Source organism: Sinocyclocheilus anshuiensis, unplaced genomic scaffold (assembly GCF_001515605.1).
Source record: "Sinocyclocheilus anshuiensis isolate Anshui unplaced genomic scaffold, SAMN03320099.WGS_v1.1 scaffold755, whole genome shotgun sequence".
NCBI classification, from domain to species: Eukaryota; Metazoa; Chordata; class Actinopteri; order Cypriniformes; family Cyprinidae; genus Sinocyclocheilus; species Sinocyclocheilus anshuiensis.
In genome coordinates this window covers 263,894-291,687 of record NW_015552587.1, presented here as the reverse complement: position 1 = coordinate 291,687, position 27,794 = coordinate 263,894, and the positions used below count along the sequence as shown (strand labels likewise).

General features: G+C 37.8%; 1 protein-coding gene across 1 annotated transcript in view; it reads right to left on the bottom strand.

The window, feature by feature from the left end:
- LOC107665472 (PH and SEC7 domain-containing protein 1-like) overlaps window positions 1–27,794 on the bottom strand; it is a 118,185-nt gene that overhangs the window by 8,911 nt on the left and 81,480 nt on the right. Inside the window, exons 10-12 of the mRNA XM_016456366.1 lie at window positions 20,853–20,896; window positions 10,670–10,860; window positions 996–1,066 (exon numbers count right to left, since the gene is read on the bottom strand). Coding sequence (XP_016311852.1) covers window positions 996–1,066; window positions 10,670–10,860; window positions 20,853–20,896 — 306 coding nt within the window. The remainder of the gene's footprint in view (window positions 1–995; window positions 1,067–10,669; window positions 10,861–20,852; window positions 20,897–27,794) is intronic.

The window sequence follows — 27,794 nt, the reverse complement described above, 5'->3', positions numbered from 1 at the left end:
CATTTGTATAATTAAGCTTATTTATGGATGTGAACTATATTTTTTATATCTGTAAATGTTTCAAGGCTGTATTTGGGTTTTTGACAGATATAATTATGATATAAATTTGTGACTGCAGCCCATATCTGATAATGCCTTGTATTTTTTGTGTCTGCACATATATTAGAATTTCTACGGTAATATGTGCACTTTAAATTGATGCAGGTGTGTATCTGCAATTATATGGCACTGAAGAAGAGTTGATCTTGAAAACATTTTGCACTGCACTTTGCAGCACTTTATTTTATGTGGCCTCTAATGAAGCAAAATAAACAAACAGTTGCCTTTGCCCTGCTCGTGGTGTGTAGACCCTTTTTCTGATTTTTTTTTTGATTCACACACCCAGTACAACTTTAGGACATTGGACTGTGTATGTATATACATTTGGCGCTACACCATTCCTTTAATTACAATTAACATGCATTTAAGAGTCAGGCAACATGACACTGAGTTTGCATTTGAGTATATTCTTTTTCTCCCAAATAAAAGGTCTGTTTGAAATGAGAATGAGAATGAGAAAGCCATCCAGCACATTTCCCGTTTCTCTGATGAGAGACATTTGGTGTGATTGCTGCACAAATGGCACATCGTTAGCTCTAATGCCATGGAAACAATCAGTCACCAGCACAAAAATATATGCACAGGTACGGCCTGCTTTCACGCCAATATTTCATTCTGTGACTTTCGCATGACTGCACAGCTAAGCAACTAATGCAAGTTCAAATGGAGCACATAAATAAACTATTGTAATGGAGAATGGGGGAGCTGGGACGCTTCTTTCTTTGATGGGCTCTGAAAAGGTTTGTCAGACCTGAAATAAATGTGTGAATGTGATTACCTCTCACATCACAATCTCCGGGAGGAGAAATCGATTTATTATTGATGTTTGTGGGAAATGATGGAAATTTGATTAATCAGCAGTGCGAGGGGGAAAATGAAAGAGCGAGTAAACAAACCTTCTGCAAATAGAGGATCATGCCTTTCAGAACAGCATAGAAGGTTTTCCAGCCTCGTTTCCCTCTCGGTGCTAGAGAATACAAGTAAAATAAATATAATGAAATCATTTATCATGTTAGTCTTTTCCATTCACTAACAGTTCATAGTGACCAAGACTGTTAAACTAAAAAGGACAAATAAAAACATATTATAGGTATCATAACTTCTTCCAAGTCTTCTGAAAGCATCTGCTTTGTGTGAGGAACATACCCAAATGCTATTAGGTCAGCTAAAAGTCAGTAACAACACACACATAAAAGCAGCATGGATTACATTTGTAGTGGTTTATGGAGCTCAACAGCATCTGTCCCCATTCACAACATGAGCATCCTACTAAACATCTCTTGATTTCCAGTAAAGTACAAAATTCATACAGTTTGGGATGATGTGAAGGTGAGCAAATGATAGGGCTGCTCGATTATGGCAAAAATCATAATCACGGTTATTTTGGCCAATATTGTAATCACGATGATTTAACACGATTATGAGTGGGCCACATTAGCAAAACTTTATATGAGTGATTTATTTAAAGATAGCAATAATATCAAATTATATATCAAATACAGTCTTCACTGCAAGAAATAAACTTTCTTTGTTTCTTGTTAAAACTAAAAAAAATCCTTCAATCAAGAGCAGTGAGTGATTTTGTCTTTGTCTTTTGTTGTTTGATTAATATTAAGCACACAGTCAACAGCAAGAATATAGTCCACTGTCACTTTAAGAGCAGCACGGATCGAATTTACTGTTGCACACATATTTTCATTCTCAACTCTTTACATTCATTTATTACATAACCGACGAGGGTTTATGTAAATAACCACTAAGTGCTGCATTTTGACACATTTTTGTGTGTATTTGGGCGTTTAGGAGCGCACCTTGAGCTTTACATCTCCGTGTTCTGTCCCACATGAAAAAATACTATAGTGATTTATGGTAAATACTATAGTGTTTTTGAACCATACTATAGTAAAGTACTTGAATTAATTTGTTGTGGTAATTCTATAGTTGCTGTGGTAATATAACAACTATAGTAATATAAACAAATGACTTTACTCAATACTGTACTAAGTTTTCCACAACTATAGGGTATATTATACTACAATACACTACAGTTTACTGTAGTAAAAACTAAAACATATTACAGTATTTATTACAGTTTATCAGTTCACTACAGTTAATACTACAGTATGCTGTAGCATTCATTAAACAAAGTGTTGTAAATAATATACAGTATAATACATTTTACTATAGTATGGTTCAAAAACACTATAGTATTTACCAGTTCCAGAGGAACAGCGCAAGTTCTTTCGCGCTTTTAAAAACATTAATAAATCTAGGAAACGCTTGTTTTGTTTACTGTGTTGAGACGTGCTGAAGTTGCGTTTGGTCTCGTACTGTATCGCATACCTTGTCAGTGTCGTACGCTTGCTTAGCCCTTTGTTTTCATAAACAGTAAATTGTGTTCAGCTGAATTCAATTTCCGTTATGTCAAACGGGTTTAAAAAAGGTTAGTATACCGCGGCAGCCGTCGTGTGAAGACCTAAGAGTGTAAAGACCATCGACTCTACCGTGCGACTCCACCGTGCAGGGACACCGGCAAGGGACATACGTATCGCTTTTGATTCATTCTCTTTTCTACACCTTGCTTCACTTCTGTTTCAGTTTTAATGACCAACTCTTACCATGTGTTTCCAGATTCCTACTATCACTACCACTTGCAAACCACGCATCACACACTGTAGGCAGCGCCATCCTAACAACCTGTGCCCTTTGCCTATGTCTGCTAATACACTACTTTCTTTTTCTATTGGTCTCTGGAATGGTCAGTCTGCAGTAAACAAAGCAGATTTCATTACATCTATTACTAGTCATTCAAGACTAAACCTAATGGCTCTGACAGAGAAGTGGATCAAACCAGAGGACACTGCTACTCCTGCAGTAGGGCTGGGTATCTTTCAAAAATTTTAATATTGATACCGATACCTTCACTTCGATACCAGTTCCTGAACGATACGTTTTTCGAAACCAATTTTATGAAATCAGTTTTAACAAGATTACATTATCTCAAAAAAAAAATCCATTGGTTTTATACAGACTCAAAGACTCATCAAGCCACTGCACAAAGAAACAAAATGTAACCAACACAATAAATTAGTTTTAATAAAGTTCAAATAGTTTTCAGTTTACACATCTGTTAGGTTACATTTACACTAGTACGTGTTCGTTTTAAAATGCATAGCTCAAACAGAATCATCATTTCTATTCATTTTCCACTGATTTACTGATGAGCATTAGCTGCTTCCAGCGCTGTCTGCCTATGTTCTCTCTTCCACGATCGCTGCTCTGACTCAAGAGTAAATAACATATTTCAGCAACATTACATGGCCAAAACACACATTAGACGGCAATCGGAAGTTATTACAAACACTCGATGGTGGTTTAAACAGAGTTTTGAGTAAAAGCAGAATATGAATCTTATTTATTGTCTTATGTAGCATGATGCTACAGTGTGCATGAATGATCACGTAACGCGCTTTCGGTCGTGTAATATGGACGAAGATCTTTTCTGAAATGCAGTGGAAACGCCTTTGGACGAGGATTGTTTTCATTTTAAAACAAAAACGCACCAGTGTAAATGTAGCCTTACATCTATGGGGGTTGGGACATTTCACACAACAGCCTTACGTGTGTAACCGGTGTGTAAACTATAGGTGTGTTTGACTGTGCAGACCGATCGATGTATTACAGTACCACGAGAGCTATAGAGAGCAGACTGCTCCGTATGCTTTCAAATCGCTCTCGCGGATATCAAACACAGATTAATCTGCGCTGTGCGGCGCCACTTCAAGTCGAACACAACCAGTGCTGCAGGCTTATTGGCACACTGACGTTGACAAGATTAACCCCTTAGGTATCGAAGATCGGTACCGAACGACAAGACGTTTTTCGATACTCTGACTCAGAGGTAATAACATATTTAATTTCAGCAACATTACATGGCCAAAACACACATTAGACGGCAATCGGAAGTTATTACAAACACTCGATGGTGGTTTAAACAGAGTTTTGAGTAAAAGCAGAATATGAATCTTATTTATTGTCTTATGTAGCATGATGCTACAGTGTGCATGAATGATCACGTAACGCGCTTTCGGTCGTGTAATATGGACGAAGATCTTTTCTGAAATGCAGTGGAAACGCCTTTGGACGAGGATTGTTTTCATTTTAAAACAAAAACGCACCAGTGTAAATGTAGCCTTACATCTATGGGGGTTGGGACATTTCACACAACAGCCTTACGTGTGTAACCGGTGTGTAAACTATAGGTGTGTTTGACTGTGCAGACCGATCGATGTATTACAGTACCACGAGAGCTATAGAGAGCAGACTGCTCCGTATGCTTTCAAATCGCTCTCGCGGATATCAAACACAGATTAATCTGCGCTGTGCGGCGCCACTTCAAGTCGAACACAACCAGTGCTGCAGGCTTATTGGCACACTGACGTTGACAAGATTAACCCCTTAGGTATCGAAGATCGGTACCGAACGACAAGACGTTTTTCGATACTCGATGGTATCGAGGCAATTCGTTCAGCGCCTAAAAAGTATCGAACTCGATACCCAGCCCTATGCAGCACTCTCCAATAATTTCTCTTTTTCCCACACTCCCCGTCTGACTGGAAGAGGTGGAGGTACTGGTCTGCTTATCTCTAATGACTGGAAATGTATTCCTTTACCTTCTCTGGGTATTAACAGCTCCTTTGAATCACATTCAGTCACTATTACCCACCCTTTTAAAATCCATTTTGTAGTTGTTTATATCTCTAATGATTGGAAATGTATTCCTTTACCTTCTCTGGGTATTAACAGCTCCTTTGAATCACATTCAGTGACTATTACCCACCCTTTTAAAATCCATTTTGTAGTTGTTTATAGACCCCCATGACCACAAGGTAACTTCTTGTATGAATTAGATGTGCTGCTCTCAAACTTTCCTGAGGATGGTACTCCCCTAGTTATGCTTGGAGACTTCAACATCCACCTAGATAAACCTCAAGCTGCAGACTTCCACACTCTGCTTGCCTCTTTTGATCTCAAGAGAGTGCTAACTACGGCTACTCACAAATCAGGCAACCAACTAGACCTTATTTACACACGACACTGCTCCACTGATCATGTATTGGTTACTCCACTGCACACCTCCGATCACTTCCTCCTCACTCTTAACCTCAACATGGTTCCTAACACAACACATACCCCTCCACATGTCATCTTTCGACGTAACCTACGCTCAACCCTAACGGCTATATGCTATGGTTTCATCTTCACTTCCTCCCCCTGAACAGTTATCATCTCTTGATACTAACAGTGCTACTGATACTTTCTGCTCCACTCTTACATCTTGTTTAGACACTGTCTGCCCCTTGTCCTCCAGGCCAGCCCGTACCACCTCTTCTGCCCCTTGTCCTCCAGGCCAGCCTGTACCACCTCTTCTGCCCCTCGGTTATCTGATGTTCTCCGCGAACATCGTTCTAAGCTCAGAGCTGCTGAAAGGGTGTGGCGCAAATCACAAAATCCTACTGACCTTAATGTGTATCAGTCACTCCTCTCTTCCTTCTCTGCTAATGTCTCCACTGCTAAAAGGACATACTATGATAACAAAATGAACAATTCGTCTAACTCTCGCATGCTCTTTAAACATTTTCCTCGCTCCTTTGTCCTCCTCCTCCCCCTCCTTCATCAACTCTAACAGCTGACGACTTTGCCACATTCTTCATTAATAAAATTAAAACCATCAGTGCACAATTTTCCACACCACAATCTATCAAGCACATCTTACCGGCAAACATTCACTCGTTCACATCCTTCTCTTCACTCTCTGAGGCAGAAGTCTCCAAATTCATCCTTTCTAATCATCCTACTACTTGTCCGCTTGATCCTATTCCATCTCATCTCCTTCAAGCCATTTCTCCTGCCGTTGTACCTGCACTCAAACACATCATTAACACAACCCTTTCACACTGGTGTTTTCCCCTCAGCATTTAGACAGGCTCGTATAACCCCAATACATAAGAAACCCACCCTTAACCCATCTCTTTTAGAGAACTACAGAAAGGTTCCCTTCTACCTTTCATTGCAAAAACACTTGAACGAGCTGTGTTCAACCAAGTCTCTGCCTTTCTCACACAGAACAACCTCCTTGACAGCAACCAGTCTGGTTTCAGAAGTGGACATTCACCCGAGACTGCCTTGCTCTCAGTTGTTGAAGCCCTAAGACTGGCAAGAGCGGATTCCAAATCTTCAATACTTATTTTGCTGGAGCAGTCCGCTGCTTTTGACACGGTTAACCACCAGATCCTCCTGGTTTGCACTGGCTACCAATAGCTGCTCACATAAAATTCAAGGCATTAATGTTTGCCTACAAAACCACCACTGGCTCTGCACCCCTTTACCTAAATTAATTACTTCAGGCTTATGTGCCCTCTAGAAGCTTGCGTTTGAACGTCGCTTTATTATGCCATCCCAAATAAGGAACAAAATCACTTTCACGGACTTTTAAATTAAACGTTCCCTCCTGGTGGAATGACCTGCCCAACTCAATCAGAGTAGCTGAGTCCTTAGCCATCTTCAAGAATCGGTTAAAACACATCTCTTCCATCTTTATTTGACCCTCTAACTCTAGCACTCTCTATTCTAATTCTATTCTTTAAAAAAAAAAAAATTGTACCTTTTAGACTTGCACTCTATTCATTTACTAACTGCTTGTTTTCTTACAAAAAAACTAACACTAGCTTTTCTAATCTTTTTCTATTCTATCTGTTTTCTTTTTATTTATTATATCATTTTAAAAAACTTGCTACGTGTACTGCATTAAGCTAACTGAGACTTGTTATGGCACTTGCATATCATTGCTCTTTTGTTGATTTTGATTGCTTCCATTGTCCTCATTTGTAAGTCGCTTTGGATAAAAGCGTCTTCTAAATGACTAAATGTAAATCTAATCAACTTTAATAAATCAAGCACGTCCCATTTTACAAAAGTCAAGTTACATTATTTTACCGTTTTGTGCATGAAATCTGGCTTTTATAGAGGAGCGAAAGCACACCACTAGAAGGGGGCGGAATGGGGCGCAATAAACATTTTATCTAGATTATTGTATTTTCATAATCAGTGGAGGCCGAAACCAAAATCAGAACTGTATTTCAATTAACTGCAAGCTCTAGTAAATGATAGGGTTGTGCCGATTGATAAAAGTATCGTGTATCGACGATAGTCAGAGCTATCACCTGTAGCTGATGCCTTTGACGATAGCAAGACGATTATTATTATTATTATTATTATTAGGCTAGTAATACTATCTAATTAATATTAGGGCTTATTTGTTCCATTATGTTTATTTTTCCATGTTTTTACAGTGTTGCGCATTATAAACAATCACACATGATTCTGTTGAGTTTATGAACGAAATGGCCAATCAGAGGCGTTCAGATGAGTCATCGCTGAAACAGCGGTGTTTTGTTGTTCATCGCACACTTGTTAACTGAATTATGACTCGTGAATTCTCTCATCTAGGGCTGCAACAACTAATTGATACAATCGATTATTATCGATAAAATAATCGACAACGATTCTCATTAATGATTAGTCGGGTCTGCCCACAGTGCACGTCCAACTTCAGCCGGTCGCGTCAAATTACAGCACTGAATTACAAAATGCATCTAAAAATAGTGGAGGAAACAGAATGAGATGCTGCGGGAGAAGTATGTGAACCAAGCTGCCCAAAACATGAGAATTATTTATTTTAAGCTTTAAACTAACTTAATGCATTAGCGTATGGCTTAGCCTGTCAGGCAGTTTGACAGATGCGTGTGCGTCCTCAGCGCAAAAACTTTCATTTTACGGTCATATGCTTAACTGTAAATGTCACAAATTCACGCAAGCATTTCCATTTTTGCATAAAGGCCCGCCCTGATAATCTGCGTTAAGTTTAAATCTGAATGACCGCCGGCGCGGCGGGCGTGCGCACGCGGACAGAGGGAGACAATTAATATTCAGCGCAAAACATTAATTGTGCTGAAATATCTGATGCTGAACGTTACATTTAGGTTTAAAAGTCAACATGTAGTGCATGCATTTTATGAGAGTAGGAACTGATAACAGCTTGTAATTGTCTGAATATAAATATCAAATGCTTCATAACCGTCTTTTATAGGATAAAGAATTGACAGTAAGACGTGACTGTGATCAAAGTGAACTGTTACTTTGTCCCTGTACGTTCCATACTGTTGTGTTAAAAAGGGTCAACCAAACATTTCACCAGTCTGTTCCACCTCTGAAGGGCATTACTTACATTTCTCCTGTCAAATGATTCCCTTGATAACGTCTCTGTAGAACAGCTTTATTTACGGCTGTGCTATAGGTGCTTTGGGAAGCATCCGAATCCTTCACACCCCATACAGACTGAGTTCTCGGTAGTGCGCTGATGGCACCTCTGGGACCCTGGCCTAAATGCTCTCAGCATGTGATGCAGCAGATCACTAAAGCCCTGCTGTTTATATCCCGACTGTAATTCTCCCATGGGCACGCTCATTAGACCGCACTGGCACGGCTGGTATTGGAGACTAAACTCACGTTGGCACGTCTTCTGCCAGTAGGAAGGTATCCACTTCAGTTTTACCCCGTTAGATATATTCAAACATCTGTTCAGAAGTTTGCGGTCAGTACTTTTATTAGGTTTTTGAAAGAAGTCTCTTTTGCTCACCAAGGCTGCATTTATTTTATAAAAAAAATACAGTAAAACAGTAACATCATGAAATATTATAATTTCAAATAGCTGTTTTCTATGCGAATATATGTTATAGTGTAATTTATTTCTGTGAATTTTCAGCATCATTACTCCAGTCTTCAGTGTCACACGTTCCTTCAGAAATCATATGCTGATTTGCTGCTTAAGAAACATTTCTGATTATTATCAATGTTGAAAACAGCTGTGCTGCTTCATATTTTTGTGGAAACTGTGATTTTCAAGATTAAAAAAAAAATAGAAAGTTAAAAAGACCATTTGAAATATAAATATTGTAACTAGTGCTATCAAACGATTAATCGCAAACAAAATAAAAGTTTTTGTTTGCATAATTTATGTGTGTTCTGTGTATATTTATTATGTATATATACACAAATACAGTATATATATTTAAAATATTTACATGTATTTACATGTCTATATTTATATTCATATAATTTATATGATAAATAAATATGCTTAATATATAAACAACCTATTTTTCTGAAATATATACATGCCTGTGTGTGTATTTATATATATATATATATACATAATAAATATACACAGTATACAGTATATTTGACAGCACTAATTGTAACATTATAAATGTCTTTACTGCCACTTTTGAGCAATTTAATGCATCCTTGCTGAATAAAACTATGAATTTCTTTCAATATTTTACTGACCCAAAACTTTTGGATGGTAGTGCATATAACACAAAAACAGAACTATTTATAGTTCGTGAAAGCATCCTTTTAAACTTTTCTATCATATCATTTTTGATCATATCAGCTGTCAGTGTTTGAGATTCTTCTGCAGGACGAGCTGTAATCGGTGCGTCTCTTCAAACAGACACAACAGCTCAGCGGGTTTTCTAGTGACTCTAGAATCTCATTAGGAAGGAAAAATAAGTGGACATAATATATGAGAGACTACAGCCAAAATCCCATTTCACCATGTGTGCTTGCCAAAGCACTGAATCACACCTGCTTTATCCTCGTTCACATTACACAGCATTTATTTAATGTTCTTTCCCATCATTCCCTGCAGACCCAGATGCTTCAGTTATAAAGAGTCATAAATATAACGTGCTTACGAAAAATCATTTTAATTACATAAAGAATTAATAAATCAAAATGCTTCCTAAAAACTAGAAGTAAAAGTCATTTGAATGACCTGACCTGCTAAAAAAAAAAAAAATCTTCAGTTGAAAAGTGCTTTTTATTATTTGTCTTTTCAATTTGAAATAAAAAATAAATAATTTTAGCTTAAAGTATTAAATTAAACTAAACATTTTAACAGTATTTTTTACTCCTGTTTCAAAATCATGCTGCATGGCTGCTGGATCATATACATTTGTGACCCTGGAGCACAAAAGCAGTCTCAAGTCGCTGGGGTATATTTGTAGCAATAGCCAAAAAACATTGTATGGGTCAAAATTATTGATTTTTTTTTATGCCCACAATCATTAAGATATTACGTAAAGATCATGTTCCATGAAGATATTTTATAAATTTCCTACCGTAAATATATCAAAACTTAATTTTTGATTAGTAATATGCATTGCTAAGAACTTCATTTGGACAACTTTAAAGGTGATTTTCTCAATATTTAGATTTTTTTGCACCCTCAGATTCCAGATTTTCAAATAGTTGTATCTCAGCCAAATATTGTCCTATCCTAACAAACCATACATCAATGGTAAGCTTATTTATTCAGCTTTTAGATGATGTATAAATCTCAATTTCAAAAAATTGACCCTTATGACTGGTTTTGTGGTCCGGGTCACATTTTATCCTCAAAATGAGCAGGTGTTGTATGACATGATAGCTTCAGATTAAATCTTACTTTTCTTCCCGTCCATGTCAGCGTGCATTTTGCGGGCCAGGAAGCCAGTTTTGTAGACAGCAGCATTGGGGTCATGGGCAATGTCCAGGAACGGGTTACTGCTGCTGCTGATGCGACTGATGCTCTTAGTGTGAGAGTGATGGTTCTTATCCGCCAGCTCAGACAGAGACTTCTTCAGCTCATCTCCATCACTACAACACACACACACACACACACATCCCATCAACCGTCATGCATGACAACTCTCCCACAGCCCTGACAATGCATGAAGTGTCTGTAGTGAGAGTCTGAACAGGTTTGAGCTGTGGAAACTAATTTCTGTAAGAGACTGATGTGTGGGAGAGTCTGCAGTCATTCAACATCACTGCAGGAATCCCCACACAAACACACTGACCACTGACTCATAATGCACATCTGTTATCATGTGGCCGCCTGACATTTGTGAAAATAAAAAGCAGGAAAAATCAGTAGATTTCATCTAAATGTCATTTGTTAATATCATCTCTTTTACACGACAGCTAAATGACAGCAAGATACAATTCATGCATCTTGATGGATCACATTGATATCTGATTTGGTACAGTATGCACACTCCAGTTTATAGAAGGTCACATAAATGTTTATCCACCCAACAGGTACAAATCCAATGTACTATTCCTGCTCTATATGCTGCTATCTTCATCCCATATGGCAGTTAGTGTTTCACAATCACCGCATACACACATGCCATCTATTACTGCTCACGTATGGCTGGCAGGGCTCCTAAAAACTAGGTAGGGTATCTTGGAAGGCATTTACACTAGTTTTTTATAGAACCAGACACCGGTTCATTACATGTAATCTGGATTACGTAATCAGATGCCAAAATGTAAGTAATTAGATTATATTTCGTTTTAATTTGCTCAGTTTTGAAAGAAATATATTTACATTGTCATTTAGCAGACGCTTTTATCCAAAGCGACTTACAAATGAGCACAATAGAAGCAATCAAAATCAACAAAAGAGCAATGATATATAAGTGCTGAGGCAAGTCTCCGTTAGCCTAATGCAAGCAAGGTTAGCAAGGTTTTTTTTATAATAAATAAAAAGATAGAATAGAAAGGAATAGGGAACGTTAGTGTTAGAGGGTCTTTTTTTAAACAAAAATAAAACAAGTTAAAAGAATATAAAAAGAATAGAGAATGCTAGTGTTAGAGGGCCATTTTTTATAATAAATAAAAAGAAAACAAGTAGCTAGAATAGAGAGTGCAAGTGTTAGAAGATCAATATGTTTTTAATGAAAAAGAAAACAAATAGATCAAATAGAATTAGAATAGAGCATGCTAGAGTTAGAGGGTCAAATGAAGTACAATATGGTACACAACAATCATATTCACATCTGTTATATGCAAGAAAAGTCATCTAAAAGTAATCAAAAGGTAGTCAGAATACATTACAAAACCAGTAATCTGACAGATTACATGGTCACATTTTATTTTAAGGTCCAATTCTCACTATTAACTAACCATTAATTACGACTTTTGACCGAATAAACTCCTAATTGGCTGCTTATTAATAGTTAGTAAGGTATTTGTTACATTTGGGTATGGGGTGGATTAAAGGATCTAGAATATGCTCATGCAAAATAAGGTATTAATATGTGCTTTATAAATAGTAATACACTGCCAATAAAAATCGGCATGCTAATAAGCAACTAACTGACAGTGACAATTGGTCCCTACACTAAAGTGTTACAAATTACATAACTAACTGCAATATTGTATTATAGATAGCAGCTTATTTACAAACGTCAGCTATGTGCCTGCTGCAATGAACACTGTACTACTTGACTGTATATTACTGTATTTTTTATCAAACATTTACAGCTTTGGCGAGCAGAAGAGATTTTTGGAAGGTAGTGCATGTGCTGACTTTAGATCTGTTCCTCACACACACACCTCTTTCTTTTGTACGGCAGGTGGAAAGAGCATTTGAATAAAGACCAACAGTTGTAATCATGCGACAGTAGCATGACCATCAGAGGTCACAACATTAACGGGTCATTTGAAGTGGGTCTGTAACTTGACACATGCCACTAAACGTTATGTTCGCACACTTCAATACTGTGTCATATTAACAGCTGAGAAGATGCTTGTTGGGTTTTAGACATTTTTTGCTACGTTTTCTGAAATGCAAAGACTCCGGACTCGGACCCTGAAGGTTGGCGCTTCTGTCAGTCATGGAAAAGAACGTTGCTAGGAAACTAACAATCCCAATAGCAGCCATTTACCTCAGCTTGCTGTAATATGTTTGAAGCTTGAGACCACTATTTGCTTTCTGAAATTAGTCCAGTGTCAGGACGCATAAGAAATGCTCAAAGACTCCCTTTATGTAAAGAAGGATCACACACGCTATTGAAAAAAAAACAAAAACATGAATAAATACTGAAATAGCCAACAAGTCAAGTTAGTCAGAACTAGTCTTGTCTCTGTAAATAAATGACCCTTTTAGAAGTTCCCATCCACTTACTCAAGCTGAATCACACCTTTAACAGGCAGATGAGATTTACCTATCCACAAAATCAACCATCAACATATTTCAAATCAGAAAACAATTCATTTCAGCAGACTATTTCATTCTCCCTCTCTATATATAGCACTCAGTCTCCACAAAACCCTATAAAAACCCAGATAAATGATGATGGAGGCAGAGTATTTCAGCAAGATGAGAAACAAACAGAGCTAGCTATAAATGACTGTTTCTGTATGCATATGACTTTAAGAAAACGACATTAGCCATTAATGTGAACTGACTGCACTTTTCCAAATCTAATTAAAACGTCTCATGAAACAGGGCTGCACACTTTTGCACAACAGACACAGAGCGATCCTTGGCCTATCCAACCACCGCCAGATCAGAAATTATGACAAACCATTAAAACACAGATTGGAACTGACGATACAAGTGTTATTTCATGGGCACTAATCCATGATTTCCCAATGCGAAATGTAATAAAGCTGCAAGCAGCAAACTTTTTTAAATGAGCCAGTATTTATAGCTATTGACCAGAGGAAACTACAGTGCCAAAAGTTCACAGGTGCCCCTGACCTGCTTGCCGCAAACCAAAAACTACTACCAGATTTCCAGAGCACATACAATTCAATTTTGAAAGACTGACACAAAGCAAAACTACTAGAACTAGACTTCAGATTCTCCTGGAGAAGCATCGCCAGACCATTACACGACCTCCAACATGCTTGACTGTCGGGATGAAGTTCTTGTTTGGTTTTTGCCATACACACCAGAACCTAAGTCAAACAAGTAGTTCCACTTTAGTTGATTGTAGTTCGCAGGAGCAGTAGAGACTTCGAAGCGGTTTTGCAACTTTATTTGCAATGACTTTCTAACAAGGGTCTTCTGAAATGTCCTTCCTTTGTGGTATGATGCACTTTTAATATTTACAATCAATGATATAAAATTCACTCTGATTTACACCGGATAGGACCAGACAAAATAATTAACCAAAGCTACCAAAAACAGTTGCGCTAAATTTGGTTGCACCATTGGGTGACAACAATCTCATATTACGGTTTTTGAGCCACGGGTTGGATTGTTTTTTGGATCAGCAAGAAAAGAAAAAATATTTCAGTGTAACTTTGCTTTCCATTTCTAACATAAAGCTAATAATTCTTCAATACCACAGCAAAAACTACTAGCCTAACTAAGAAAGTTCAAACATTAAAGATTAAAGAGACGAGAGAACAGAAAGTAAAGAACAAAAAAAATACACAAATTACAAGCATAGATAAATACAACAGAACAATGTTACAAAAAGAATCCAGGTACAGAAATTTAATAATTAAGTGTAAAACAACACTGCGTAGTGTTCACTGTATAAATTAAATATAGATTAATCTTTGTCAAAGCTGTGTTTTGTTGTTTGATGAGCATTTATGACAGCAGCAGGTATTTATAGGATGCTGTCCCTTTAAGAACTGATGCACGGATCCAATATAATGATACACATCAGATTTCTTTCTTAGCCTTTCTCCTTCACTTAAGACATAACCGACTGCATTTACCAGAATGATTGTCGAGATTGTCATAATTTTATGTGTATATGTCTCTGTTCAAACGCAAGGAGATATGAAAGAGGGTTCAGTTGGTGTTTGCATGCAGTCAAACATGCCTCTCTTCATGTGTGTGTGGCTGTGCACATAGAAAACAGCACATGAGTAACAAATAGAGTTCCCTTTCACCTTTGACCTCCGCTGGAATGGTTTAAAATCGCTTGCGTGTGTAAACACCTACAATTGATAAACTTTCACCATATTATGGTTAGATTGTGCAATTAATCCGCGGATCACATGTGTGCCGATCCGTAGGACTTGGTCTGTACAGATCACGAATCAACTACGATTTGTTCAACCACTAGTGACAACTATTTCTAGGGCCCCATGAAATTAGTTTTATTTTTTCCCAAATTCCGTTTTATTTTTTTCCAAATTCCATTTTTTTCCGTTTTAATTGTTCTGGACTCCTTTAATTGTAATAAATCACTTTAATTTAATCATGCTGGTTCAATTAAATTGTATTAATCAAAAAGCATGTCTAATTAGTTAAAATCATTAAAACTTACATAATTTCACATCAATGTATTCAAAGTTTAACAAAAATTACATGTTTAGGGCCCTGTTTTATTTGTTCTCACCATATGTTTAATTGTTACCAAATTCTGTGTTTTAGCATGTCTAATTAGTTGAATGCATAAAAACTAATTAATTTATTCAAGTTTATTCTTACAATAGCCTTATGAAACGTTTTTATTTTCCTCAGAAATTCTGTTGTGTTTTTAAATTTTTCTGGTTATCAAATGAAGGCATAAAACAATTTCATTTATCTTTAAATTATTGAAAATCAAACCTTTTTAGGCAAACATTAAAATTAAAACATGGAACAAATGTGTGATTATTCCTTAATAAAATAAAGTTTTCATAATTGTATTATTATTATTATTAGTAGTAGTAGTAGTAGTAGTAGTAGTAGTAGTAGTAGTAGTAGTAGTAGTAGCATGTACATTCTATCGAACAATATTAATGTATTTCTGGCTCAATGTCTTCAAGTTAAACCAAACTTTTATTTTGACGGTTTGCCGTGAATACCTTTAAATTTCTGTGTGTGTATGATATGATGATAGTTTTACTCAAATGAAACGGTCAAATGTTCATGAAGTGACTCTCAGAGCAGTTCTGGAGATGTTCATGTATTTATTTTCTCATTTAGTGAGACGTCAAGAGGCTGAAATCACTGCACGCTTCAGTATGTGTGAAGTAAACAAAACCACGCGTCTGCTCCATTCATTCACATTCATTCAAATAGTATTTTTGCGGCTTAATATTTACAGATACTAGTACATATCACGATTTGATTTAAGTGTAATGGCATGTACATTCTATCGAACAATATTAATGTATTTCTGGCTCAATGTCTTCAAGTTAAACCAAACTTTTATTTTGACGGTTTGCCGTGAATACCTTTAAATTTCTGTGTGTGTATGATATGATGATAGTTTTACTCAAATGAAACGGTCAAATGTTCATGAAGTGACTCTCAGAGCAGTTCTGGAGATGTTCATGTATTTATTTTCTCATTTAGTGAGACGTCAAGAGGCTGAAATCACTGCACGCTTCAGTATGTGTGAAGTAAACAAAACCACGCGTCTGCTCCATTCATTCACATTCATTCAAATAGTATTTTTGCGGCTTAATATTTACAGATACTAGTCCATATCACGATTTGATTTAAGTGTAATGACCTACTTTTGATTAATTCATCCTAGGGCTGTGACGGTCGCCGTGACAACCACGTCACCGCAGTGATCAATTGCTGTTTACATTGAATGTAGGCTAATAAAATGAGAAGAATCATTCTTCGATACTTCGCTGGTTATTTTTTGTCACTTGTGTTTTAATCAGGCTATTTGTCTGGTCAGGCAGTTCGACCTGTATTCTGCTACTGCGATTCTCTCTGATGATGCAGCAACTACAGCAGGGAAGAAAAAATCTTCGGTCTGTCCACTGATTGTAAACAGTCATTTAGGTCCGTCAGACTGAAGATATTTTAGCGGTAATGTGACCAAACATATTTAAGACCCATCGAATTCGAATTTAAGACTTTTTAAGGCCTTATTAGGAAAACGTTATTTAAGACATTTTAAGACTTTTTAAGGACCCGCGGACACCCTGATATTGCTCTTGGCCCCTCTATAGATCCATTGGAATTAGGGCTGTGAATCTTTGGCTAGACAGCGAATCGATTCGATTCACGATTCATAGGTTTTCGATTCGATTCAAGAACGATTTTTGCAAATTCAGAACGATTCAATTTGATTCGATTCACAATTAAATTCAATTCGATTCGATTAACGATTCGATTCTGCATTCTTTAAGTACATTCACAAGCTTATTTAAATGCTTCCCCTAAATTCTTTAAATGCTTAGTCAGGGGGCAAATTACACAGCAGCCTTTATGGTTACAGAACAAAAAACACTTTTGTCCATTATTAGATGCTAGTTTAATGATGATATGGCATGACATGGCATATGTAGAAATTTATGTAAGCAAAGATTACAAAAAAAAAAAAAAGAGCTTTAAAAGTATTATGTAGGCTAACATTTTGTCACAAAACGTCTTTATCTCATTTTCATAAAATAAAATGCTATAGTATTTAACTTTTCCTCTCCATCGGCGAATGATGATCCTGAAAGTAAACGCGCCGGAGGTCTGTTTGCTATAGCAACGAATTCTACTTTCATGCATCTGATTAACAGATAAACCTCGCGCTCTTATTTCAAGGTTGTTGTTAATGCTGTGGTTATTTTAACAGTTTTCTTCGTACATTCGGTTGAACGACATTGTTAAAACACATTTGTCATTCATTGGAACTGTGCGTATGCTTTAGACACTTATATTTTTGCTCTGTCCATGCAATAAATGCGCAAGCCTTCGACTGCTCAGGTAATGACGTCGGTATGACCGAGAGCCATTGAAAAACTACTGAAAAGCAAACTACTTCACTTTAGCATTACTGGCCACGAGTACTAAGGAGAGATCACACATCAGCTGCTCAAAAAATGTGTCAGTGAGAGGAACCGAGCGCGAGCGCAATCCTGTGACAGTCACAGGCGGTAAATAGTGGAGCGCGTGAAGGAGAAATGCGAGGCACGAACACTGCTCAAGCCAAGGTCTGCATTAATTCGTGCTTGTAGTAATTTAATGTGTATATATTAATAATCGTAGTAATCGATTTAAAACGTTACGAATCGAATGAATCACTATAGAAATCGCGAGTCATTGGATTCGTAACGTTTTAAATCGATTACTGTCCGAAATCGATGGTTCACGATTCAAAATCCATGTTTCAAGATCGATGCATATGCATCGTCAGAGTTTGTAATCGATGCATCGAGAAAACGAGTGAATCGTTACACCCCTAATTGGAATGGCTGAGGGTGGAGTGAAATGTGCAGACAATCTCCATTCGATCGTTATGCGCTTTGACACCCCTGTTTGGGCCCTGTCTGCTCCAGCCCCCAAAATCATCCTAACGTACCACTCCAGTGCTCTTGGTTAGAAGGTTATGTTATTGTCCAGCTCTCAAGTCTGTGGAAATATGTTATGCTGTTTCTAAGAAGGCACTATTTTGGTGAAAAAGGGGAAAGCGGCTCTCATGGCATGGTTCCGAGGTCACTTTAATATGCAAAAACAAAAACACTGCCAAGATACAGCGCCATTTGTCTTCACAGCAGACTTCATTAGTGAATTAGCTTGGAACATTGGGCTTTAGAAATCTAAAGGGACCACTCTCACGACTTGACATGTCTACTATAATTAGTCACATTATTTTAATGAGATTTCTTGGCCAGTAGGTGGCATTGTCCTCAAACTGTTCAGGTAGCTTCCGAGTAAGATGGCAATTACATATACCAAGTATCATTTCAATATGCTAAAGCACTGTTAAGCACAGCTTTGCTTCTTGTTAACAAAAGGTCATTTCTGAGGTTTTGAAAACCTAAAATTCGGTAACTTCTGCTAGATTTGCACTAAAGAACATTTTGTGAAAACATTTTTTTTTTTTAATCCAAGGAATCACCGCAAAACAGAATCTAACCGAATCTAAACTGAATATGCCAAATTTTAAAATCTGTTTTAATTAATTTTTAAAACAGATTTAAAGGGACAGTTTACCCAAATATGAAAATTCTGTCACCACTTACTCACTTCAAATTCAGTGGGGTCCAAAACCATGCTGGACACCACTGACTTCCACTGAATCAACAAATTGCATTTTTTTTTTTTTATATATTTTTAAATGTCTAGTTCCACAGAGTTTTCATTTTTGCGAGAAAAATCCCTCGAAGAAAATTGCAGTGACGCCATCACTTTCTTTCCCTATATGTTTACAATACAGTTTGTATTTTAAAGTTGAAAATATTCCGTGTGATCTGGCTGGACAGTGAATTTATCAAATTGCGCTCAAAGCCATTGTAAAATACTTTATAAACACACACCTGTGACCTCATTACATCAGTATTACTGCTATGTGTGTTGCTTGGCAATAGCTGAAAAACAACTTAGCTTTGATTTAAAGAAATATTCCAGGTTCAATATAAAATTTTGACAATGTTGACCACAGAAAAAATACATTTCTTTTTTTTTGTCCTTTTTTATTTTTGTTTTATGTGTGTGTGAGAGAGATTAACAGGTTTATATGTATATGAAAGTTGTGTATTTCAAAATAGTATGAATTTTAATGTTTACTTTTACAACCACAAATTGTTAAAAATCTATTGTCAAAAACATATTTTCTGTGGTGATTGACAAAAATTGTATTTACCCAGAGCACTCAATCAGTGATGCTCCATGCAGTAGGGCTGTGTATCACCAGCAGTCACGATACGATATGTATCACGATACAGAGGCCACGTAATAGAGAAACACGGCAAAACGGTGGTCATTCATACATACACAGCTCTCTCTCTCTCTCTGTGTCGTAAATGAACAGTTGATGAATCACACTTTTCTGAGAATAGATTACTGAAGTGGAGATCGCTAAACTGCAAGCTAACTGGTGTTTTCAGAAAGCAAGCAAGTTTATCCACAGTGGAGAGAGCGCGTGCACAGGGTTGCCAGGTTGACAAAGATAAGTAACACATTTAGCAGATATTTCCGTATTGCGCAAGTGTAAAGCTCTGTTTCGGGGATTACGTCTCTTCATATCAGGCAACCCAGTTGTGTTCCTCTGCGGCCAGATTAAACCTTGTTGTAGCCTATATATGCTCTATTCATTCTTTTTTAGAAACCTCACACTTTTCTACTCAATTTTAAACGTTGTAAAATTTTAAACAAATTAAGCACGGTCCACTGCTGCACACGTGCCACAATATCGATACAGGGCCAGCTGTATCGATACTCATATCGTCAAATCTCTGTGACGATACATCGTCGTATCGATATTTTGAACACAGCACTACCATGCAGTGCCTAAACATGCCCCTTAGCTGTTCTAAATTCACTGTAATCCATGGCTTCATACTGCTTTAATAAACAGAATATCATGTTGTTGAAAAACATGTTATTAATTAATATTTAATCTGCAAATAACTACTGCTTACTAGATGTTACAGCAAGAGATTAGCTCGAGGTTCAGATGTGGTTTGCGGTTGGTGCAGAGAGTTGGCGAGGGTGTGCTGTAATTTGGCACAATGGAACGGTGTCTGGCTCTATGACCGTTATCAGAGAAGCACATTGTCAGTCTAATGTCATGTTTTCAAGATCATAATTACAGCTCATGTCTCAAATGCCACCAATCTAATCATTTGACTCAAAAGCACACTATCACACACACTTTTTGGACCTTAATTGGACCATGTGTTTATTGTGCATTTGTGTGTGGCCAAAGCCAAGATAAAAATAAAACCATCATTTGATGAAAGGAAGATGAACGGAAACTTGATGCTTTAAAGGTGATGGCGTATGATCTGTGGGACAGTGAATATTGCATGTGCTCATGGGAATGCTGACTTGAATCCAGATTCCAGCCTGATCCTAATACCCTGCTTTTTCTCTAGAATTTCCTGTTTATTCTTTTTATTTCTGTTCTAAAAAAGAGCAATGGTGGTGGTGAATGCAGAAGTATACTTACACTACCCATTCCAGCTTCTCGTTCTTGATGGAGTTATACAACGACTGCACGGGAAAAAAAACAGAAAAAAGACAAAGACTTAGTATATGGTATGCATTCAGTTTAATAGAATTCATGTTCACCTGAAGCACAGTTTATTCATTTAACCTCCTTAAATAACGGTTCTTCAAATGTGAGGTCTGTCCCACGGTACGTGTGAGCCGTGTAACTGTAACTTCATCGCAGTGGAAAACGTACCAGATCAGTGCTTGTGGTCTTTTATTTAATATCTCAATCACCGTAGAATCATGAGTTATGATGAAACGCTGTCTCTTCTGGACTAATGAAGCTTTCTCATGCAGTGCCATCAGTAAAATTCATTGTGAAAATGTCACACAATTTATTTGCACTATTTATGCAAATGCACACCCAGATTCCCAGATTGAAGTGTGAGCAAAAGGTCAAACCAAACATCAAAATGCTGAAGAAATCTCATTTGTTAGCATGGATATTACACACAGACCACATGCAGATGTTTAGAAGCACACTATACATCCACGCAGGTGTCATATGACAGACAAAAATGGCTTCACTACATTCATGAGCATGCAATATAAAACAGACAGACGTACGCTCAGCTGTCATCTGATACACTTTTCACATGAACGTCACCGTAACACTGATGTGACCCACGGCAGACACTGAAGCGGCCGATATCTCACAACAGTCACCGTCTCATAACACTGCTGCATGACACACGATGGGTCACGGCCCGTATGCTTGTGGTCTGCAACACACTCGTTTGTGTTAATACAAATATGAGAGAATTTTGTGCTTTCTGACTGACAGATGGCTGCTTTTGAAGGCCTGTATGTCTAAGTGCACATGTGATCTGTGTGAACATGAGAATAATCAAATGCACTTCTACACTCTAAAAAATGCTGGGTTAAATACAACCCAGTGCTGGGTAAAATAGGGACAAACCCAGCAATTGGGTTGTTTTGACCCAGCGGGTCTTTGCAATTAGATATATCTGCTAACATTAATCAAACAATAAAACTGCCGAGAAACAGAAAACATTCTGCTCTTAATTTATGAGGAGTTTATTTGAATAGTTACATGACAAATCTAAAGCATCTGTTAAAGCAAATCTGTTTACTTCACTAACAAATACTTGAAATTACATTCCATTGAAAACGCTTTCAATTCTAACCTCTACCAGAATTTGCTGTGTGTTGCTCTGCTGCTGCTGTATGTCAAAAGGTGATGTGCATGTGGCCTAGTGGATAATAATCTAGTCTGGTAACTTTAATGCTTTATATTGCAAAGAGTAGTGTATACTGTTACTGTAAGGGACTTTAAATAAGAATCTATGGGCAAAACAGTAATTAGTAATCATGAATATAAGAGCTTTACTTGATATTTAAAATGGTAACACTTTAGAATAGGGAACACTTATTCACTATTAACTACGACTTTTCCCTCAATAAATTCCTAATTTGCTGCTTATTAATAGTTAGTTAGATAGTTGCTAAGTTTAGGTATTGGTAGGCTTAGGGATGTAGAATCAGATCATGTAGAATAAGGCATTAATATGTGCTTAATTAGTACTAATAAATGGCTAATATTCTGGTAATATTCATGATAATAAGCAACTAGTTGAGACCTTAAAATAAAGTGTTACCTTTAAAATTATAAAAATAAGTAGACTGATTTCCTGAAGAGTGTAAACAATGTGGTGCTTTAAAAACACTGATCTGTCCGAGAGGCACAACTACTGACCCAGCCAATGAACATTGAAACCTGTTTGAAAACATTATTTTGTCTTTCTATTTAATGATTTTAGTTACGAAATTAAATTCAACTTAAAATTACTGACAAAAACAGTCCTGATGTGATATAAAAATAGGTTGTGATGTAAACCACATGCTCTAAAAAAAAAAAAATAAATAAAAAAATCAGTTGGAGTCAATAGCCTCGTGGGCAGCGCTCCAACATATAGCTTGCTTGTGCTTCGTCTGAGTCCCGGTTCATGTTTGTTTCCTACATAGACTGTGCTGACGGTGATACCGGTGTTAAGCCGCAACACCGGTTACGTCACTTGCCCACCGCGTCATCGACCCCCACCATCGTTTTGATTTTTTATAGTAATATAAAAATCATTTAGTTCAGTAAAAGAACAGACACTACAATTAAAAACTGAACGCGGCTAACAATTGCTTTACTCCGAATTGCCACTATTTGAAAGTGAAAGTAAAATGCGCACGCCGTTTTTACAAGCTATTTAAAAGCAAAGAAAAGCGAGGAAAAGAGGGAACGCCCCCACCCCCGCGGTGATACTGGTATTACCGGTGTTGTCACACGTCGATTAACCGGTGGGAAAATTTCCTCACCGTCACAACCCTATTTCCTATGTCATCACCCTCACTGTCTCCCACATCGCTTCCTGACAACTCTATACTATACTATATGAATAAAGTTCCTAAAAAAAATTTCAATCTATATATAAAATCTATCTTAAAAATAAAATGAATAATATTCTAATATTTGTATGTGCATTCTCTCTCTCTCTCTAAAAACATATATATACATTTCTATATAAAATAATCTGAATAAGTCATTAACACAACCTATACAGTTAAAAATGGTCACATAAACTCCATAAACATAAAATACCCATAAACTCCAATGTGCACATATTCCAAGTCATATCACTTAAGCCTCTAAATCCAGCCAAATCATCAGTTTCCTTTAAATAAATCGCAACCGATGCAAGCATTTTTTTATAAGCATTACTGTCGTTTACTGCATATGTGTGCAGGAATTTTCCAATTTTAGTTGACTCAAATTGAAAGGTGTCAATGTTCATAGGTGTCCAAACACAAAGCCATGTTCCTCTCACATGAGATGTGTGTCAGTGGATGCCGCCCGCTGGACACAGACACATTACACCGACGTGTTTACGGCACAACAGAAAACACACGGGTGTGCAAGAGGGAGTGAGTTACACTGGAGAGGCTACAATGCTGTCTGTGAATCATAAATCAAACACAGTGGCCATTAAAACAGACAGACTCTGTTAACCCGGGTCAAGGTGACACGTTAATGCCGTCACAATAACAGCATGCATTTCATTCAATAACTGGAGCAAACAGCAAAAAAGCTGTATTTAAACCATCCATCACTTAAAAGAAGCCTGCCAGGTAAAGACATAAATCCAATTTAAGGACACGGACACGTCTCATCCACAGGGAAATGCAGCATTTTGTTGAGTGCGAGTATTGCGCCCGGTGCTGCAGGCACTTAATAACAGGGTTACACGAAGAGCTTTAGTCTGCATGCGAGATCATGTCAGCAATGAGATCTAAAGATCCCACAACGAGTCCAACAACATCACAATGCCAGAGAAAAATCACCTCCATTCCAGGCACACAAACACCACAGCAAATGTCAGGCTCGTTACCTTCTCCTTTTTGGGCAGTCCAGTGTTGAATTCAGCAGAACTGGACACTTTGAGAGACTTGGAGCGGTGCTGGGGCTGACGCCTGACTGGCTCCTCCCTGCTGTACTTGACGGAGCCGCCAGCCCGCATGCGGACCTTCCCGGTCCCCTGAACACTGTTTACCCCGATCATCTCCTCCGATTAAAGCCCTTTCGCACGCACACGGCGCCAGAGAGGAGAGCGAGCTTGATCCGGTGGGATGTGTGAGGCGGCGAAAGGAGAAGCGTGAAAGCGGACAGACGAGCAACGCAGAACGGCGCACAAATGTCCCTGCCTTCAACACACGAGCGGCGCTGCTCTCTCCCGCATCGCTCGCCGGAGTGTTTGGATACAGAGCGATAGTTTCCCTGGAAGCAACACGTCAGTGACTGGTAGAGTCAGGGAGAGACACACAGAGAGAGAGAGAGAGAGAGAGAGAAGGGGAGAGGAGCTGCTCCTCCCATTCTGAAGTGAGCCAATGTTGAGATCGATTCATTTCTATTTCAAACAGCCAATGCAAGCTGCCCACCGGACTCACTCACGTCTGCACACAGAACACAGGCCATCCTGGATGACAACCTGAATATTACCAGCACGAGCTGTAGATGAGCTCTCCAAATCACACCTTAGCAAACAACAATGCAGCACTGCCTCTGGGGCATGTATACAGTATGCATGGTAATATTTGAGTTTATTGGCGAAATGGCCAAATAAGATTCCACTTTTGAATGCAATAAGACTCGCTGTCTTGAGGTGGTTTATGATAATAACGGCTGTGGAATAATGACGGAGATTCTTTCAAACATGCCTGGCTCTAGGCAGTAATTCAAAGATCTCCTGTGAGAAATCCATCACCTCAGTATGATTTCAACTGGAATCAATAATTCAAAGTGTTCAAAGCGCATACTAATGCTCCATAAACACACCATGACTGGCTGAAATAAAACTAATTATGAGCGGGCAGGTTTAATCATTTAAGTTTCAGATGTGAAACTCTAATGAGACGAGCACGAAGCACACTCGTGGACCGTCTCGAAAAGTGGCAAAAGCTTACAAGCTCCAATCTGACTGACAGTCATGTTTACAGGGTTACGAGGAGGAAGAACTCAATTTGTGTGAAAAGTTTGTGAGGCTCAGGGGATGCTGAGATTTAGGTATGCAATATATATTGGTGCCATATAATTAATCAGCTAATATTGGTGATTTTTTTTTATTTATCAGTATCAGTAAGTATTGTGCATATAGGCCTATATCAGCAGATATTGGATATTTAATTGTGCATGCTTATCCACCAGTATTAACATTCAGGTCACCTTGCCTTCATCTAGCACTTTAGCATCATTTTTTGTAGATGTCTTTCATAATGTACATTATAATGCTGTGAAGCACTTACTGTATTTTTAATGCAGATTATGCAAAAATGTTACAATTTAGTTTTCATTATCATTGTCTGCCCTTTCTGACCCTTACAATTACACAGACTGCTTTTGCTGGTGTACTTTCAAGACTTCTACATGTAAATGACATCAGTTATGACTGGCTAACCTGCTTGCATGTGAAATGAGAACGTCGTGTCAAGAACGGTATAAAATAAGCACCTGTCAAATGGGGCTGAACTGTCTCAGAGGAAGGATTGTCATTGGCCACCTTTGCACTTCTCTTTCAGAGGAAAACATTTTACATTTTTGCCCCTTAATATTCCTGTACTATTGGCTGAAAATTTGGGAGAAAATTGAAAAGGGATCCTTTGAAGTAAAATGGAAATTCAGAGAGGAGAATGAGGCTTTTTTTTTTTACTTCACCTGGATGCATAAAAAAAATACTTTTTATTAGTTATTAATGCGAACCCATGCTTTCACCACAGATGGAAGATATTATCAGACCGGCATGCAGGTGTAGAGCCCATGCAGACTGCCAGGAACCAATTTATCATATCCCTGTTTACGACAAAAGGCAGCTAATGTAAGGTTAGCTTATTTTAAGGTTACAGATCACACTATGTGAGCACTAGCTAGCTGGAGTGCGATTTTGTAATGTTTACCTGTTTTCTATTTGATAAGGCTGATGAACGGAAAGACTCAGAGATGCTCAAAATTCTTCTAGTTGATGTCGGCCTGCTGTCATGACAGTGTGGTCGAGGAACAAGAAATGCTTTATGCATGCACTTGTAGGGCAGGAGAGTGAGTAGCATAAGCCAATGTCAAGAACAAAAGCTACAGTATCTGTGTTATGATGGACGGTTTCTACAGTCAAGCGAGGGCCAAAGAATGGAAGAGCCACTGACGGTGCAGCATAGAGAGTACTGCTGTAGCCAGGCTGAGGACCATGGGTTTATTCTGCATGTCCACAGACGGGATCTTTCATACAAGAATGTTGACAAAAACAGCACTTGGAAGAAGTGGAAGAAGAGATTAGTCCCCTTTCAACACTGAAATTTGAAGTCTGCATTCAAATTATGCACAGCAGCCAAAACCCACTCATGCCCACCAGAGTAGGTGGCACATGGTGGCTGGCTCATCTTCTGAGAGCATTACACCAGTTCCTCTAAGGGGCAGGTAGGCTGTGGATCAGTAGAGATAAGCATGCCACCCTAAACCTGCAGAATTACTGTTTATTATACTTTATTTGATTTGTAGCATGTACATTTATTTCATCAGTCACATTCTACCACAGAAAACAAGGAACGCCCTTGACAAATAAGGGACAGCCACAGAAGAACTTTCAGTGAGTGTGAAGAACATTTTAATAATCTAACACATTGGTTCCCAAGCTAGCGGGTCGCTGAAGATTTGCAAGGGGATTTGCATTTTCATTTGGCCCATCTGCTGTTTTTGTTCAAACCAATGCAAAAATCAGACTGAATTTTCATGCACTGTTGTAAAGTTTAACAAGTTGATGTAAAATAAGTGAACGTGCAGTCTAAAAATCGAAACAATTTCGATAATAAGCTATCTAGAATTATTAATAGAGCAGATAAAACACCTACAATCATCATTTTGATTCATATCCCTTCTCTTAAAAATGGTCTAAAGTCTGAAATGTGAGGTTTTCCAATTACCAAGCTTTATCTTTTTATGACATTTATCATTTAAAATCTGCCCATCTTTGTTAATGTCATTATTTCAATGTTTCTGCTGTTGTTGCAGTTATTAAAAACTTAAAGGGTTACTCCACCCCAAAATGAAAATAGTCATTAATCACTTACCCCCATGTCTTTCCAAACCCGTGAAAGCTTCGTTCATCTTCGGAACACAATTTAAGATATTTTGGATGAAAACCGGGAGGCTTGTGACTGTCCCATTGACTTCCAAGTAAATTACACTGTCAAGGTCCAGAAAAGTATGAAAGCATCGTCAGAATAGTCCATCTACCATCAGTGGTTCAACCGTAACGTTATGAAGCGACGAGAATAATTTTTGTACGCAAAGAAAACAAAATTAATGACTTTATTCAACAATTCATCTCCTCTGTGTCTCTCCGCA